Source organism: Scyliorhinus torazame, chromosome 30 (assembly GCF_047496885.1).
Source record: "Scyliorhinus torazame isolate Kashiwa2021f chromosome 30, sScyTor2.1, whole genome shotgun sequence".
Taxonomy (NCBI): Eukaryota; Metazoa; Chordata; class Chondrichthyes; order Carcharhiniformes; family Scyliorhinidae; genus Scyliorhinus; species Scyliorhinus torazame.
This window is the reverse complement of record NC_092736.1, coordinates 7,376,068-7,393,938: the sequence shown is the minus strand read 5'-3', so window position 1 is coordinate 7,393,938 and position 17,871 is coordinate 7,376,068. Positions and strand designations below refer to the sequence as shown.

At 49.3% G+C, this 17,871-nt stretch overlaps 1 protein-coding gene across 9 annotated transcripts in view; it reads left to right on the top strand.

Moving 5' to 3' along the window:
- The window catches only part of tubgcp4 (tubulin gamma complex component 4), a 77,223-nt gene extending 59,743 nt beyond the window's left edge, over positions 1-17,480 (top strand). For 5 of the 9 annotated variants that reach the window (XM_072492749.1, XM_072492750.1, XM_072492753.1 and 2 more), the window contains 4 exons: positions 4,318-4,452; positions 5,674-5,886; positions 8,029-8,168; positions 16,868-17,480. In XM_072492749.1, the coding sequence (XP_072348850.1) occupies positions 4,318-4,452; positions 5,674-5,886; positions 8,029-8,168; positions 16,868-16,880 (501 nt within the window). In that variant the 3' untranslated portion in view covers positions 16,881-17,480. The remainder of the gene's footprint in view (positions 1-4,317; positions 4,453-5,673; positions 5,887-8,028; positions 8,169-16,867) is intronic. The other 4 variants (XM_072492751.1, XM_072492752.1, XM_072492755.1 and 1 more) reach the window with 1 other exon arrangement.
- Positions 17,481-17,871: the final 391 nt, after the last annotated feature.

Genomic DNA, 17,871 nt, shown 5'->3' with positions numbered 1-17,871 from the left:
GTGCCAGGGTCTAGGATGTCTCCGAACGGGTAGTGGGCATCCTGAAGTGGGAGGGCAAACAGGCAGAGGTTGTTGTACATATTGGTACTAACAACATAGGCAGGAAGGGGCATGAGGTCATGCAGCAGGAGTTCAGGGAGTTAGGCAGAAAGTTAAAAGACAGGACCTCTAGGGTTGTAATCTCGGGATTACTCCCTGTGCCACGTGCCAGTGAGGCTAGAAATAGGAAGATAGAGCAGCTAAACACGTGGCTAAACAGCTGGTGTAGGAGGGAGGGTTTCCGTTATCTGGACCACTGGGAGCTCTTCCGGGGCACGTGTGACCTATCTAAGAAGGACGGGTGGCATCTAAACTGGAGAGGCATAAATATCCTGGCCGCGAGGTTTGCTAGTGTCACACGGGAGGGTCTAAACTAGTATGGAAGGGGGGTGGGCACGGGAGCAATAGGTCAGATAGTGAGAGCATTGAGGGAGAACTAGGGTATAGGGACAGTATGGCTCTGAGGCAGAGCAGACAGGGTGAAGTTGCTGAACACAGCGGGTCTGGTGGCCTGAAGTGCATTTGTTTTAATGCAAGAAGTATTACGGGTAAGGCAGATGAACTTAGAGCTTGGATTAGTACTTGGAACTATGATGTTGTTGCCATTACAGAGACCTGGTTGAGGGAAGGGCAGGATTGGCAGCTAAACGTTCCAGGATTTAGATGTTTCAGGCGGGATAGAGGGGGATGTAAAAGGGGTGGCGGAGTTGCGCTACTGGTTAGGGAGGATATCACAGCTGTACTACGGGAGGACACTTCAGAAGGCAGTGAGGCTATATGGGTAGAGATCAGGAATAAGAAGGGTGCAGTCACAATGTTGGGGGTTTACTACAGGCCTCCCAACAGCCAGCGGGAGATAGAGGAGCAGATAGGTAGACAGATTTTGGAAAAGAGTAAAAACAACAGGGTTGTGGTGATAGGAGACTTCAACTTCCCCAATATTGACTGGGACTCACTTAGTGCCAGGGGCTTAGACTGGGCAGAGTTTGTAAGGAGCATCCAGGAGGGCCTCTTAAAACAATATGGAGACAGTCCAACTAGGGAAGGGGCGGTACTTGACCTGGTATTGGGGAATGAGCCCAGCCAGGTGATAGAAGTTTCAGTAGGGGAGCATTTTGGGAACAGTGACCACAATTCAGTAAGTTTTAAAGGGCTGGTGGACAAGGATAAGAGTGGTCCTAGGGTGAATGTGCTAAATTGGGGGAAGGCTAATTATAACAATATTAGGCGGGAACTGAAGAACCTAGATTGGGGGCGGATGTTTGAGGGTAAATCAACATCTGACATGAAGGAGGCTTTCAAGTGCCAGTTGAAAGGAATTCAGGACCGGCATGTTCCTGTGAGGGAGAAGGATAAATACAGCAATTTTCGGGAACCTTGGATAACGAGAGATATTGTAGGCCTTGTCAAAAAGAAAAAGGAGGCATTTGTCAGGGCTAAAAGGCTGGGAACAGACGAAGCCTGTGTGGAATATAAGGAAAGTAGGAAGGAACTTAAGCAAGGAGTCAGGAGGGCTAGAAGGGGTCACGAAAAGTCATTGGCAAATAGGGTTAAGGAAAATCCCAAGGCTTTTTACACGTACATAAAAAGCAAGAGGGTAGCCAGGGAAAGGGTTGGCTCACTGAAGGATAGGCAAGGGAATCTATGTGTGGAGCCAGAGGAAATGGGCGAGGTACTAAATGAATACTTTGCATCAGTATTCACCAAAGAGAAGGAATTGGTAGATGTTGAGTCTGGAGAAGGGGGTGTAGATAGCCTGGGTCACATTGAGATCCAAAAAGACGAGGTGTTGGGCGTCTTGAAAAATATTAAGGTAGATAAGTCCCCAGTGCCTGATGGGATCTACCCCAGAATACTGAAAGAGGCTAGAGAGGAAATTGCTGATGCCTTGACAGAAATCTTTGGATCCTCACTGTCTTCAGGTGATGTCCCGGAGGACTGGAGAATAGCCAATGATGTTCCTCTGTTTAAGAAGGGTAGCAAGGATAATCCAGGGAACTACAGGCCGGTGAGCCTTACTTCAGTGGTAGGGAAATTACTGGAGAGAATTCTTCGAGACAGGATCTACTCCCATTTGGAAGCAAATGGACGTATTAGTGAGAGGCAGCATGGTTTTGTGAAGGGGAGGCCGTGTCTCACTAACTTGATAGAGTTTTTCGAGGAGGTCACTAAGATGATTGATGCAGGTAGGGCAGTGGATGTTGTCTATATGGACTTCAGTAAGGCCTTTGTCAAGGTCCCCCATGGTAGACTGGTGCAAAAGGTGAAGTCACACGGGATCAGGAGTGAGCTGGCAAGGTGGATACAGAACTGGCTAGGTCATAGAAGGCAGAGAGTAGCAATGGAAGGATGCGTTTCTAATTGGAGGGCTGTGACCAGTGGTGTTCCGCAGGGATCAGTGCTGGGACCTTTGCTGTTTGTAGTATATATAAATGATTTGGAGGAAAATGTAACTGGTCTGATTAGTAAGTTTGCAGACGACACAAAGGTTGGTGGAATTGTGGATAGCGATGGGGACTGTCAGAGGATACAGCAGGATTTAGATTGTTTGGAGACTTGGGTGGAGAGATGGCAGATGGAGTTTAATCCGGACAAATGTGAGGTAATGCATTTTGGAAGGTCTAATACAGGTAGGGAATATACAGTGAATGGTCGAACCCTCAAGAGTATTGAAAGTCAGAGAGATCTAGGTGTACAGGTCCACAGGTCACTGAAAGGGGCAACACAGGTGGAGAAGGTAGTCAAGAAGACATACGGCATGCTTGCCTTCATTGGCCGGGGCATTGAGTATAAGAATTGGCAAGTCATATTGCAGCTGTATAGAACCTTAGTTAGGCCACACTTGGAGTATAGTGTTCAATTCTGGTCGCCACACTGCCAGAAGGATGTGGAGGCTTTAGAGAGGGTGCAGAAGAGATTTACCAGAATGTTGCCTGGTATGGAGGGCATTAGCTATGAGGAGCGGTTGAATAAACTCTGTTTGTTCTCACTGGAATGATGGAGGTTGAGGGGCGACCTGATAGAGGTATACAAAATTATGAGGGGCATAGACAGAGTGGATAGTCAGAGGCTTTTCCCCAGGGTAGAGGGGTCAATTACTAGGGGGCATAGGTTTAAGGGGCAAGGTTTAGAGTAGATGTACGAGGCAAGTTTTTACACAGATGGGAGTCGGTGCCTGGAACTCGCTACCGGAGGAGGTGGAGGAAGCAGGGACGATAGGGACATTTAAGGGGCATCTTGACAAATACATGAATAGGATGGGAATAGAGGGATACGGACCCAGGAAGTGTAGAAGATTGTAGTTTAGTCGGGCAGCATGGTCGGCAAGGTCTTGGAGGGCCGAAGGGCCTGTTCCTGTGCTGTACATTTCTTTGTTGTTCTTTGAATGTGTCTTATATGTTGACGAGGACTAGACTGTGATGCCTGCCTCACAGTCAGATAACTTACTTCTTTCTCTCTGTTCAGCCTCACATTTGACAAATAGTCACTTGCATCTCTCTTTTTTTCTCTCTCTTTTAATCCAATCCTTCCCTCACGCTTTCTCTTTCTACCCCTGATATGACTCTAATCAATCCTGTATCTGTTTCTGTCTCAACCCTTAAACCCCTTTTGTTAAGTAAGATGTCTCACAACACCAGGTTAAAGTCCAACAGGTTTGTTTCAAACACTAGCTTTCGGAGCACAGCTCCTTCCTCAGCAGCGCTCCGAAAGCTAGTGTTTTGAAACAAACCTGTTGGACTTTAACCTGGTGTTGTGAGACTTCTTACTGTGCCCACCCCAGTCCGACGCCGGCATCTCCACATCATGGCCCTTTTGTTAAGGCACGACACCGTCAGTCTTGCTCTTCACGGCAGGCCCAGGTGGCCCACTTCCCTTATCAACTCGTCACCAGCAGGTTTACAGCGCAAAAACCCTTTGCAAGATGAAGGGTGCAGGAGATGCTGTACGTAACGGGGCATGTCTGAGAAGAACCACTCCGGAGCCTCCAGTCTAATAACTGCCATAAAGTTATGGAACTGAATTGGTGACTCCAGCATGAATAGAATTTGCTTTGCATTTGTTTAAACTACAACCTTGCAAAACTATGCTCGCTGATAGAGCTGAGAGTTGGAATTGCGCAGTGCAAACTTTAGCCCAAAAGCAAGTTAGCACCCGGTGTGATTTGAAGCCCTTCGATGTGCTGTACCTCCAGATTTACTTTTCAAACGAGCACCCGGTGTGCTGTACCTCCAGGTTTACCTTTCCTTCGCTGCTAACCGGAAACTTGTACGTTTCCAGGTGGATGTCCTCGAGTCGCAGTTTTCCCAGCTCCTCCAGGAAATAAACTCAATCCGAGATTTTGAGAGCATTCGACTGGCCCACGATCACTTCCTGAGTAACCTCCTGGCTCAGTCGTTCATTCTGCTTAAACCGGTGAGTGTACTTTGCTCAGAAGGCGGGGAGGTTTGGCGGAACCGCTACAAAAACACTGGTTAAGACTCAACTGGGGTATTGGGTTAAAGCCTGTACCACCGCACTAAAGTGCGTGAGTGTTGAGGCGTAGGGAGGATGCAGAGGAGATTTATAATATAATCTTTAGTGTCACAAGTAGGCTCACATTAACACTGCAATGAAGTTACTGCGAAAATCCCCTAGTCGCCACACTCTGCGCCTGTTCGGGTACACAGAGGGAGAATTTAGAATGTCCAATTCACCTAACAAGCACGTCTTTCGGGACTTGTGGGAGGAAACCGGAGCACCCGGAGGAAACCCACGCAGACACGGGGAGAACATGCAGACTCCGCACAGATGGTGACCCAAGCCGGGAATCGATCCTGGGACCCATAGCGCTAACCACTGTGCTACCGTATTGCCAGGGAGGAAAGACTTCAGTTCCATCTAGTAATTGGAGGATCTGGGGTTGTACTTACCGGAGAAGGTTGAGAAATCTTGAACGGTTTTGTTAGAGTAAACAAGGGCAAACTTTCCAGTGGAGCTGAGGACTCCGATTTTGGACACCGTACGCCTTCTTTGATCACAAAGGCAACACGAGGAAATGACAAGTGTTTTATGCGGCAACTTGTGAGACAGGGCTCTGGGGAAAGAACAGGGAGCCAATCATTGGACGGCTCCACAAAAGGGCTGGTCACCATTCCGATGGACTGAATGGCCACCTTCCGTGCCGCACAATCCTGCGATCTGCTACCAAAGCTGCAAATCTGAAATAAAGGCTGGACGACAACTAATAATAATCGCTTATCGTCACAAGTAGGCTTCCGTGAAGTTACTGTGAAAAGCCCCTAGTCGCCACATTCCACCGCCTGTTCGGGGAGGCCGTACAGGAATTGAACCCGCGCTGCTGGCCTTGTTCTGCATTACAAGCCAGCTGTTTAGCATACTGTGCTAAACCAGTCCCAAACTGCAGCGTGTCAGACAGCACTTGGAGAGGGGAGCAGGGTTCACATTTTTGCTGTGATCTGGGAGAAGTTAGGAGTTTAAACAAGTCCAGTGGGTAAAAACAGAAGAGAGCGGGTCAGCGGGTAGGCCTGGCGGGGTGCTCCATGGGACTGATTTTGAGGTACGTGCACGTTATTTGTCTCTTTGTTAGATGGACAGAGAGCATCTGACACCAGTGCTTATTCCCATTCTCTGCAGGTCTTCCACTGTCTGAATGAGATCCTCGAATTGTGCCACAATTTCTGTTCTCTGGTCAGTCAGAACCCAGGGCCACTGGATGACCGTGGTACCTCCCAGTTGGAGCTTCTCGTAACGGTAAGACCAGCCGTAAACCATCACTCCTGCTGTGTGTGTCTAGCTCCACAAGCGTCTGAGCCAGGAACCTGCTGGGATTCAAGCCCAACTCCGCAGGTTAGCGCATGGTCAAGGCTGACATTCTATTCCAACCACAAGGGGCACTTCTACTCTTGCTGGTGCCATTCCTCAATGTTCAAGTGAGTCCTCTTCTGCCTGCTCAGGTGGTTATCAAAGATCCCTGGTGATATTTGAAGACATGCAGAATGTGTACCGACCAACATTCCTCTCAGTTCATCCCAATAAAAAACAGGCAGGTTTTTCATCACATTTGGTGTTTGTGGGATCGTGCTGTGCAGTTATCAATAGCAGTGACCACCTTGAAAGTAGTCATTGGTTATGAAGCACTGAAGCAACCCGAATGCTTTAAATAAAGATGAGTATTCTTGCTCTCCACGTTTTATCTCCCACGCTCTCTCTCTCTTGCTCCCTCCGGCTCTCGCTCTCCCTCCGGCTCTCGCTCTCGCTCTCCCTCCGGCTCTCGCTCTCGCTCTCCCTCCGGCTCTCGCTCTCGCTCTCCCTCCGGCTCTCGCTCTCGCTCTCCCTCCGGCTCTCGCTCTCGCTCTCCCTCCGGCTCTCGCTCTCGCTCTCCCTCCGGCTCTCGCTCTCGCTCTCCCTCCGGCTCTCGCTCTCGCTCTCCCTCCGGCTCTCGCTCTCGCTCTCCCTCCGGCTCTCGCTCTCGCTCTCCCTCCGGCTCTCGCTCTCGCTCTCCCTCCGGCTCTCGCTCTCGCTCTCCCTCCGGCTCTCGCTCTCGCTCTCCCTCCGGCTCTCGCTCTCGCTCTCCCTCCGGCTCTCGCTCTCGCTCTCCCTCCGGCTCTCGCTCTCGCTCTCCCTCCGGCTCTCGCTCTCGCTCTCCCTCCGGCTCTCGCTCTCGCTCTCCCTCCGGCTCTCGCTCTCGCTCTCCCTCCGGCTCTCGCTCTCGCTCTCCCTCCGGCTCTCGCTCTCGCTCTCCCTCCGGCTCTCGCTCTCGCTCTCCCTCCGGCTCTCGCTCTCGCTCTCCCTCCGGCTCTCGCTCTCGCTCTCCCTCCGGCTCTCGCTCTCGCTCTCCCTCCGGCTCTCGCTCTCGCTCTCCCTCCGGCTCTCGCTCTCGCTCTCCCTCCGGCTCTCGCCCTCCCTCCGGCTCTCGCTCTCGCTCTCCCTCCGGCTCTCGCTCTCGCTCTCCCTCCGGCTCTCCCTCTCGCTCTCCCTCCGGCTCTCCCTCTCCCTCCGGCTCTCGCCCTCCCTCCGGCTCTCGCCCTCCCTCCGGCTCTCGCCCTCCCTCCGGCTCTCGCCCTCCCTCCGGCTCTCGCCCTCCCTCCGGCTCTCCCTCTCGCCCTCCCTCCGGCTCTCCCTCTCGCCCTCCCTCCGGCTCTCCCTCTCGCTCTCCCTCCGGCTCTCCCTCTCGCTCTCCCTCCGGCTCTCCCTCTCGCTCTCCCTCCGGCTCTCCCTCTCGCTCTCCCTCCGGCTCTCCCTCTCGCTCTCCCTCCGGCTCTCCCTCTCGCTCTCCCTCCGGCTCTCCCTCTCGCTCTCCCTCCGGCTCTCCCTCCGGCTCTCCCTCCGGCTCTCCCTCTCGCTCTCCCTCCGGCTCTCCCTCTCGCTCTCCCTCTCGCTCTCCCTCCGGCTCTCCCTCTCGCTCTCCCTCTCGCTCTCCCTCCGGCTCTCCCTCTCGCTCTCCCTCCGGCTCTCCCTCTCGCTCTCCCTCCGGCTCTCCCTCTCGCTCTCCCTCCGGCTCTCCCTCTCGCTCTCCCTCCGGCTCTCCCTCTCGCTCTCCCTCCGGCTCTCCCTCCGGCTCTCCCTCTCGCTCTCCCTCTCGCTCTCCCTCCGGCTCTCCCTCTCGCTCTCCCTCCGGCTCTCGCCCTCCCTCCGGCTCTCGCCCTCCCTCCAGCTCTCACCCTCCCTCTTTCCCGCTCAGCTCCCCGCTCTGCCCCCCGCTCTCCCCTCTCTCTTCCCCCCCTCGCTCTCCCCCGCTCTGCCCCCCGCTCTCCCCTCTCTCTCCCCCCGCTCTGCCCCCTCCGCTCTGCCCTATCCTCTGCCCATCGCTCTCCCCTGCTCTGCCCCTCGCTCCTCCCCCTCTGCCCCTCGCTCCTCTGCCCCTCCCCCCCCGCTCTCCCCCACTGTGCCCCTCACTCTCCCCCACTGTGCCCCTTGCTCTCCCCCACTGTGCCCCTCCCCATTCTCCAACAGCTGCTGATTATCTTTCTGATTTTCGATGAATCCTAGGGCTTTAGTCGCCAGTCGTCCTTGCTGTTCAAGATCCTGTCCAGTGTTCGCAATCACCAGATTAACTCTGACCTGGCCCAATTATTGCTGCGACTGGACTACAACAAATACTACACGCAGGCTGGGGGCACGCTGGGCAGGTAAGAGTGTAACAGAGTCTGTAATAGACGCAGGCTGGGGGCACGCTGGGCAGCAGAGACTAATAGACGCAGGCTGGGGGCATGCTGGGCAGCAGAGTGTAATAGACGCAGCTGGGGGCACGCTGGGCAGCAGAGACTGTAATAGACGCAGGCTGGGGGCACGCTGGGCATCAGAGTCTGTAGTAGACGCAGGCTGGGGACACGCTGGGCAGCAGAGTCTAATAGACGCAGGCTGGGGACACGCTGGGCAGCAGAGTCTGTAATAGACGCAGGCTGGGGACACGCTGGGCAGCAGAGACTGCAATAGAACATAAGAACTAGGAGCAGGAGTAGGCCATCTGGCCCCTCGAGCCTGCTCCATCATTCAATGAGATCATGGCTGATCTTTTGTGGACTCAGCTCCGCTTTCCGGCCCGAACACCATAACCCCTTAATCCCTTTATTCTTCAAAAAACTATCTATCTTTATCTTAAAAACATTTAATGAAGGAGCCTCTACTGCTTCACTGGGCAGGGAATTCCATAGATTCACAACCCTTTGGGTGAAGAAGTTCCTCCTAAACTCAGTCCTAAATCTATTTCCCCTTACTTTGAGGCTATGCCCCCTAGTTCTGCTTTCACCCGCCAGTGGAAACAACCTGCCCGCATCTATCCTATCTATTCCCTTCATAATTTTATCTGTTTCTATAAGATCCCCCCTCATCCTTCTAAATTCCAACGAGTACAGTCCCAGTCTACTCAACCTCTCCTCGTAATCCAACCCCTTCAGCTCTGGGATTAACATAGTGAATTTCCTCTGCACACCCTCCAGTGCCAGTACGTCCTTTCTCAAGTAAGGAGACCAAAACTGAACACAATACTCCAGGTGTGGCCTCATTAACACCTTATACAATTGCAGCATAACCTCCCTAGTCTTAAACTCCATCCCTCTAGCAATGAAGGACAAAATTCCATTTGCCTTAATCACCTGTAATCACATGTAAAACAACTTTTTGCGACTCATGCACTAGCACACCCAAGTCTCTGCACAGCAGCATGTTTTAATATTTTATCATTTAAATAATCCCTTTTGCTGTTATTCCTACCAAAATGGATAACCTCACATTTGTCAACATTGTATTCCATCTGCCAGACCCTAGCCCATTCACTTAGCCTATCCAAATCCCTCTGCAGACTTCCGGTATCCTCTGCACTTTTTGCTTTACCACTTATCTTAGTGTCGTCTGCAAACTTGGACACATTGCCCTTGGTCCCCAACTCCAAATCATCTATGTAAATTGTAAACAGTTGAGGGCCCAACACTGATCCCTGAGGGACACCACTAGTTACTGATTGCCAACCAGAGAAACACCCATTAATCCCCACTCTTTGCTTTCTATTAATTAACCAATCCTCTATCCATGCTACTACTTTCCCCTTAATGCCATGCATCTTTATCTTATGCAGCAACCTTTTGTGTGGCACCTTGTCAAAGGCTTTCTGGAAATCCAGATATACCACATCCATTGGCTCCCTGTTATCTACCGCACTGGTAATGTCCTCAAGAAATTCCACTGAATTAGTTAGGCACGACCTGCCCTTTATGAACCAATGCTGCGTCTGCCCAATGGGACAATTTCCATCCAGATGCCTCACTATTTCTTCCTTGATGATAGATTCCAGCATCTTCCCTACTATCGAAGTTAAGCTCACTGGCCTATAATTACCCGCTTTCTGCCTAACTCCTTTTTTAAACAGTGGTGTCATGTTTGCTAATTTCCAATCAGCCGGGACCACCCCAGAGTCTAGTGAATTTTGGTAAATTATCACGCGTGCATTTGCAATTTCCCTACCCATCTCTTTTTGCACTCTGGGATGCATTCCATCAGGGCCAGGAGACTTGTCTACCTTTAGCCCCATTAGCTTGCCCATCACTACCTCCTTGGTGATAACAATCCTCTCAAGGTCCTCACCTGTCATAGCCTCATAATACTGTAATAGACGCAGGCTGGGGGCACGCTGGGCAGCAGAGTCTGTAATAGATGCAGGCTGGGGGCACGCTGGGCAGCAGAGACTGGAATAGACGGCAACATCCCATACTGAGCGACCATCAATATCACCTGGTGGTAGGGTCTGGGGTAACACATGTGAGGGTGAATACCTGGTCTGGGTAATACTGTACTGCGGCAAATATCTGGTCTGAGGTAAAACTGTACTGGGCTAAGTACCTGGTCTGGGTTAAAACTGTACTGGGGTAAATACTTGGTCTGGGGTAATACTGTACTGGGGTAAATACTCAGTCTGGGGTAATACTGTACTGAGGTAAATACGCAGTCTGGGGTAATACTGTACCGGGGTAAATACTCAGTCTGGGGAATACTGTACAGGGGTAAATACTCAGCCAGGGGTAATACTGTCCTGGGGTAAATACTTGGTCTGGGGTAATACTGTACTGGGGTAAATACTTCGTCTGGGGTAATACTGTACTGGGGTAAATACTTGGTCTGGGGTAATACTGTACCGGGGTAAATACTCAGTCTAGGGAATACTGTACTGGGGTAAATACGCAGTCTGGGTAATACTGTACTGGGTTATATACTCAGTCTGGGGTAATACTGTACCGGGGTAAATACTCAGTCTGGGGAATACTGTGCATGGGGTAAATACTCAGTCTGGGGTAATACTGTACTGGGGTAAATACTCAGCCTGGGTAATACTGTACTGGGATAAATACTCAGTCTGGGGTAATACTGTACTGGGGATAAATACTCAGCCTGGGTAATACTGTACTGGGGTAAATACTCAGTCTGGGGTAATACTGTACTGGGGATAAATACTCAGTCTGGGGTAGTACTGTACTGTGGTAAATTCTCAGTCTGGGGTAATACTGTACTGGGGTAAATACTCAGTCTGAGGTAATACTGTACTGGGGTAAATACTCAGTTTGGGGTAATACTGTGCTGGGGTAAATTCTCAGTCTGGGGTAATACTGTACTGGGGTAAATACTCAGTCTGGGGTCATACTGTAATGGGGTAAATACATGGTCTCGGGTAATACACTGGGGGTAAATACCTACTCTGGGGTAAATACTCAGTCTGGGGTAATACTGTACTGTGGTAAACACCTGGTCTGAGGTAATACTGTACTGGGGTAAATATGCAGTCTGGGGTAATACTGTACCGGGGTAAATACTCAGTCTGGGGTAATACTGTACTGAGGTAAATACGCAGTCTGGGGTAATACTGTACCGGGGTAAATACTCAGTCTGGGGTAATACTGGACTGAGGTAAATACTCAGTCTGGGGTAATACTGTACTGGGATAAATATGCAGTCTGGGGTAATACTGTACCGGGGTAAATACTCAGTCTGGGGTAATACTGTACTGGGGATAAATACTCAGTCTGGGGTAGTACTGTACTGGGGTAAATACTTAGTCTGGGGTAATACTGTACTGGGGTAAATACTCAGCCTGGGGTAATACTGTACTGGGGTAAATACTCAGTCTGGGGAATACTGTACTGGGATAAATATGCAGTCTGGGGTAATACTGTACCGGGGTAAATACTCAGTCTGGGGTAATAATGTACTGGGGTAAATACCTGGTCTGGGTTAATACTGTACTGGGGTAAATACTCAGTCTGGGGTAATACTGTACCGGGGTAAATGCTCAGTCTGGGGTAACACTGTACTGGGGTAAATACCTGGTCTTGGGTAATACTGTACTGGGGTAAATCCTCAGTCTGGGGTCATACTGTAATGGGGTAAATACATGGTCTTGGGTAATACACAGGGGGTAAATACCTGCTCTGGGGTAAATACTCAGTCTGGGGTAATACTGTACCGGGGTAAATACCTGGTCTGGGTTAATTCTGTACTGGGGTAAATATGCAGTCTGGGGTAATACTGTACACTGGGTAAATACTAAGTCTGGGGTAATACTGTACTGGGGGTAAATACCTGGTCTGGGGTAACACTGTACTGGGGTAAATATGCAGTCTGGGGTACTACTGTACACGGGGTAAATACTAAGTCTGGGGTAACACTGTACCAGGGTAAATACCTGGTCTGGGGTAATACTGCACTGGGGTAAATACACAGTCTGGGGTAATACTGTACTGGGGTAAATACTCAGCCTGGGTAATACTGTACTGGGATAAATACTCAGTCTGGGGTAATACTGTACTGGGGATAAATACTCAGCCTGGGTAATACTGTACTGGGGTAAATACTCAGTCTGGGGTAATACTGTACTGGGGATAAATACTCAGTCTGGGGTAGTACTGTACTGTGGTAAATACTCAGTCTGGGGTCATACTGTAATGGGGTAAATACATGGTCTCGTGTAATACACTGGGGGTAAATACCTACTCTGGGGTAAATACTCAGTCTGTGGTAAATACATGGTCTCGGGTAATACACTGGGGGTAAATACCTACTCTGGGGTAAATACTCAGTCTGGGGTAATACTGTACTGTGGTAACCACCTGGTCTGAGGTAATACTGTACTGGGGTAAATATGCAGTCTGGGGTAATACTGTACCGGGGTAAATACTCAGTCTGGGGTAATACTGTACTGAGGTAAATACGCAGTCTGGGGTAATACTGTACCGGGGTAAATACTCAGTCTGGGGTAATACTGGACTGGGGTAAATACTCAGTCTGGGGTAATACTGTACTGGGATAAATATGCAGTCTGGGGTAATACTGTACCGGGGTAAATACTCAGTCTGGGGTAATACTGTACTGGGGATAAATACACAGTCTGGGGTAGTACTGTACTGGGGTAAATACTCAGCCTGGGGTAATACTGTACTGGGGTAAATACTCAGTCTGGGGAATACTGTACTGGGATAAATATGCAGTCTGGGGTAATACTGTACCGGGGTAAATACTCAGTCTGGGGTAATACTGTACTGGGGTAAATACCTGGTCTGGGTTAATACTGTACTGGGGTAAATACTCAGTCTGGGGTAATACTGTACTGGGGTAAATATGCAGTCTGGGGTAATACTGTACCGGGGTAAATGCTCAGTCTGGGGTAACACTGTACTGGGGTAAATACCTGGTCTTGGGTAATACTGTACTGGGGTAAATATGCAGTCTAGGGTAATACTGAACTGGGGCAAATCCTCAGTCTGGGGTCATACTGTAATGGGGTAAATACATGGTCTTGGGTAATACACTGGGGGTAAATACCTGCTCTGGGGTAAATACTCAGTCTGGGGTAATACTGTGCATGGGGTAAATACTCAGTCTGGGGTAATACTGTACTGGGTAAATACTAAGTCTGGGGTAATACTGTACCGGGGTAAATACTCAGTCTGGGGTAATACTGTACCGGGGTAAATACCTGGTCTGGGTTAATTCTGTACTGGGGTAAATATGCAGTCTGGGGTAATACTGTACACGGGGTAAATACTAAGTCTGGGGTAATACTGTACCGGGGTAAATACTCAGTCTGGGGTAATACTGTACTGGGGTAAATACTAAGTCTGGGTTAATTCTGTACTGGGGTAAATATGCAGTCTGGGGTAATACTGTACACGGGGTAAATACTAAGTCTGGGGTAATACTGTACTGGGGGTAAATACCTGGTCTGGGGTAACACTGTACTGGGGTAAATATGCAGTCTGGGGTAATACTGTACACGGGGTAAATACTAAGTCTGGGGTAACACTGTACCAGGGTAAATACCTGGTCTGGGGTAATACTGTACTGGGGTAAATACTCAGTCTAGGGTAATACTGTACTGGGGGTAAATACTCAGTCTGGGGTAATACTGTACTGGGGGTAAATACTCAGTCTGGGGTAATACTGTACTGGGGTAAATACGTAGTCTGGGGTAATACTGTACACGGGGTAAATACTAAGTCTGGGGTAATACTGTACTGGGGGTAAATACCTGGTCTGGGGTAACACTGTACTGGGGTAAATATGCAGTCTGGGGTAATACTGTACACGGGGTAAATACTAAGTCTGGGGTAACACTGTACCAGGGTAAATACCTGGTCTGGGGTAATACTGTACTGGGGTAAATACTCAGTCTAGGGTAATACTGTACTGGGGGTAAATACTCAGTCTGGGGTAATACTGTACTGGGGGTAAATACTCAGTCTGGGGTAATACTGTACTGGGGGTAAATACTCAGTCTGGGGTAATACTGTACTGGGGGTAAATACTCAGTCTGGGGTAATACTGTACTGGGGTAAATACGTAGTCTGGGGTAATACTGCACCGGGGTAAATACACAGTCTGGGGTAATACTGTACTGGGGGTAAATACCTGGTCTGGGGTAACACTGTACTGGGGTAAATATGCAGTCTGGGGTAATACTGTACACTGGGTAAATACTAAGTCTGGGGTAACACTGTACCAGGGTAAATACCTGGTCTGGGGTAATACTGTACTGGGGTAAATACTCAGTCTAGGGTAATACTGTACTGGGGGTAAATACTCAGTCTGGGGTAATACTGTACTGGGGGTAAATACTCAGTCTGGGGTAATACTGTACTGGGGGTAAATACTCAGTCTGGGGTAATACTGTACTGGGGGTAAATACTCAGTCTGGGGTAATACTGTACTGGGGGTAAATACTCAGTCTGGGGTAATACTGTACTGGGGTAAATACGTAGTCTGGGGTAATACTGCACCGGGGTAAATACACAGTCTGGGGTAATACTGTACTGGGGGTAAATACCTGGTCTGGGGTAACACTGTACTGGGGTAAATATGCAGTCTGGGGTAATACTGTACACTGGGTAAATACTAAGTCTGGGGTAACACTGTACCAGGGTAAATACCTGGTCTGGGGTAATACTGTACTGGGGTAAATACTCAGTCTAGGGTAATACTGTACTGGGGGTAAATACTCAGTCTGGGGTAATACTGTACTGGGGGTAAATACTCAGTCTGGGGTAATACTGTACTGGGGGTAAATACTCAGTCTGGGGTAATACTGTACTGGGGGTAAATACTCAGTCTGGGGTAATACTGTACTGGGGTAAATACGTAGTCTGGGGTAATACTGCACCGGGGTAAATACACAGTCTGGGGTAATACTGTACTGAGGTAAATACCTGGTCTGGGGTAATACTGTACCGGGGTAAATACTCAGTCTGGGGTAATACTGTACTGGGATAAATACGCAGTCTGGGGTAATACTGTTCTGGGGTAAATACACAGTCTGAGGTAATACTGCACCGGGGTAAATACGCAGTCTGGGGTAATACTGTACTGGGGTAAATACACAGTCTGGGGTAATACTGTACTGGGGTAAATACTCAGTCTGGGGTAATACTGTACTGAGGTAAATACCTGGTCTGGGGTAATACTGCACTGGGGTAAATACACAGTCTGGGGTAATACTGTACTGGGGTAAATACTCAGTCTGGGGTAATACTGTACTGAGGTAAATACCTGGTCTGGGGTAATACTGCACTGGGGTTAATACTCAGTCTGAGGTAATACTGTACTGGGGTAAATACTCAGTCTGGGGTAATACTGTACTGGGGTAAATACTCAGTCTGGGGTAATACTGTACTGGGGTAATACTGTACTGGGGTAAATACTCAGTTTGGGGTAATACTGTATTGGGATAAATACTCAGTCTGGGGTAATACAGTACCGAGGTAAATATTCAGTCTGTGGTAATACTGTACTGGGGTAAATTCTCAGTCTGGGTTAATACTGTACTGGGGTAAATACTAAGCCTGGGGTAAATACTCAGCCTGGGGTAAATACTCAGTCTGGGGTAATACTGTACTGGGGTAAATATGCAGTCTGGGGTAATACTGTACCGGGGTAAATGCTCAGTCTGGGGTAACACTGTACTGGGGTAAATACCTGGTCGGGTAATACTATACTGGGGTAAATATGCAGTCTCGGGTAATACTGAACTGGGGCAAATCCTCAGTCTGGGGTCATAATGGGGTAAATACTCAGTCTGGGGTAATACTGTACTGGGATAAATACCTGGTCTAGGGTAATACTGTACCGTCGTAAATACTCAGTCTGGGGTAATACTATACCGGGGTAAATACTCAGCCAGGGGTAAACACGCAGTCTGGGGTGATACTGTCCTGGGGTAAATACTCATTTTGGGCTAATACTGTACTGGGGGTAAATACTCAGTCTGGGGTAATACTGTACTGAGGTAAATACTCAGTCTGGGGTAATACTGTACTGGGGTAAATACTCAGTCTGGGGTAATACTGTACTGGGATAAATACCTGGTCTAGGGTAATACTGTACCGTCGTAAATACTCAGTCTGGGGTAATACTATACCGGGGTAAATACTCAGCCAGGGGTAAACACGCAGTCTGGGGTAATACTGTCCTGGGGTAAATACTCATTTTGGGCTAATACTGTACTGGGGGTAAATACTCAGTCTGGGGTAATACTGTACTGGGGGTAAATAGTCAGCCTGGGGTAATACTGTACTGGGGTATATACTCAGTCTGGGGTAATACTGTACTGGGCGTAAATACTCAGCCAGGGGTAAATACGCAGTCTGGGGTAATACTGGACTGGGGTAAATACCTGAACTCTGATGCTCGTTGTTACCGAATGATCGACATTGGGTAGGACCACTACCCGATGGAATTGGAGGCGGAAATGTCTGGGACGGGGATTTGGAGCGAAATAAATGAAGTGGGTTTGACCCGTGTAACTCTACAAACCATTCATCCCTCTAACAAAGCATTTTAATTCTCTTTTCAGTTTTGCCATTTGACCTTCAGGTACTGGATGGTTCCCTGGACCAGGTGGATCTTGACCTTCCGCAGCATCTGTCCCTCCTGAGCTGCTGTCAGGTGCTGCTGCTGACCTGAAGACTGGCTGCAACTCATCGCCTCCCGCACAACAGCTTCGGGTTAACCAAACGGCTCCAAACCTCCGCTACTGGAGACATTGGGGTTACACGTCGACCTGTGAACAATTTAAACATTCAGGGCAGGGTTTGTGATGGATGCTGTTTGACCGGGCCCGGCCCATGTTAATGAGGCAAAGCTGAGGGAGCATTGTTTGGATACGCTTGCTGCATGAAATGGGGAGAGAGCTCTGCTCCTGACATCGCCAGCCCTGACCAGAAAGCAAAATGACAGAACCTTCCAATGAAGCTGTGAATGCTGCACGCTCTGTACAAATTAGCGATTGATTGGATATTGCTTTAAAAAAACAACTATCATTTAATCAGCTGTTTCCTGATAACTATAAAGAGAGCAAATCAATCCCAAAGCCCATTGACATTCGCTACTCTCACAGGAATAGTGTGACCTTTGTTTTTGTGAGCCTTATTTGTAAGTAGTACCAAATAAAATGGAATCCATGTCAATGTGTGTATCTCTGGCAGAGTCCAGCTCTGGGACCTCGCTGCAGTTTGTAGCAAAGCAGCAGGCTGCACAAGTCCACTTGGATTTTGAACTTACGGGACGCGCAGACCTTCGTTCAGTTGCTGTAGGAGAGGGATGAGGCCCGAAAGGTGAAGCTAGAATCATAGAATTCCTACAGCTCAGAAAGAGTCTATTCGACCCAACGTCTCTGCACCGACCCTCTGAAAGAGCACAATACTGAGGCCCACCTAACCTGCACATCCCTGGACACTAAGGGCAATTTATCATGGCCAATCCACCTAAGCTGCACATCTTTGGACTGTGGGAGGAAACCGGAGCATCAGGACGAAACCCAGGCAGACACGGGGCGAAAGTGCAAACTCCACACAGACA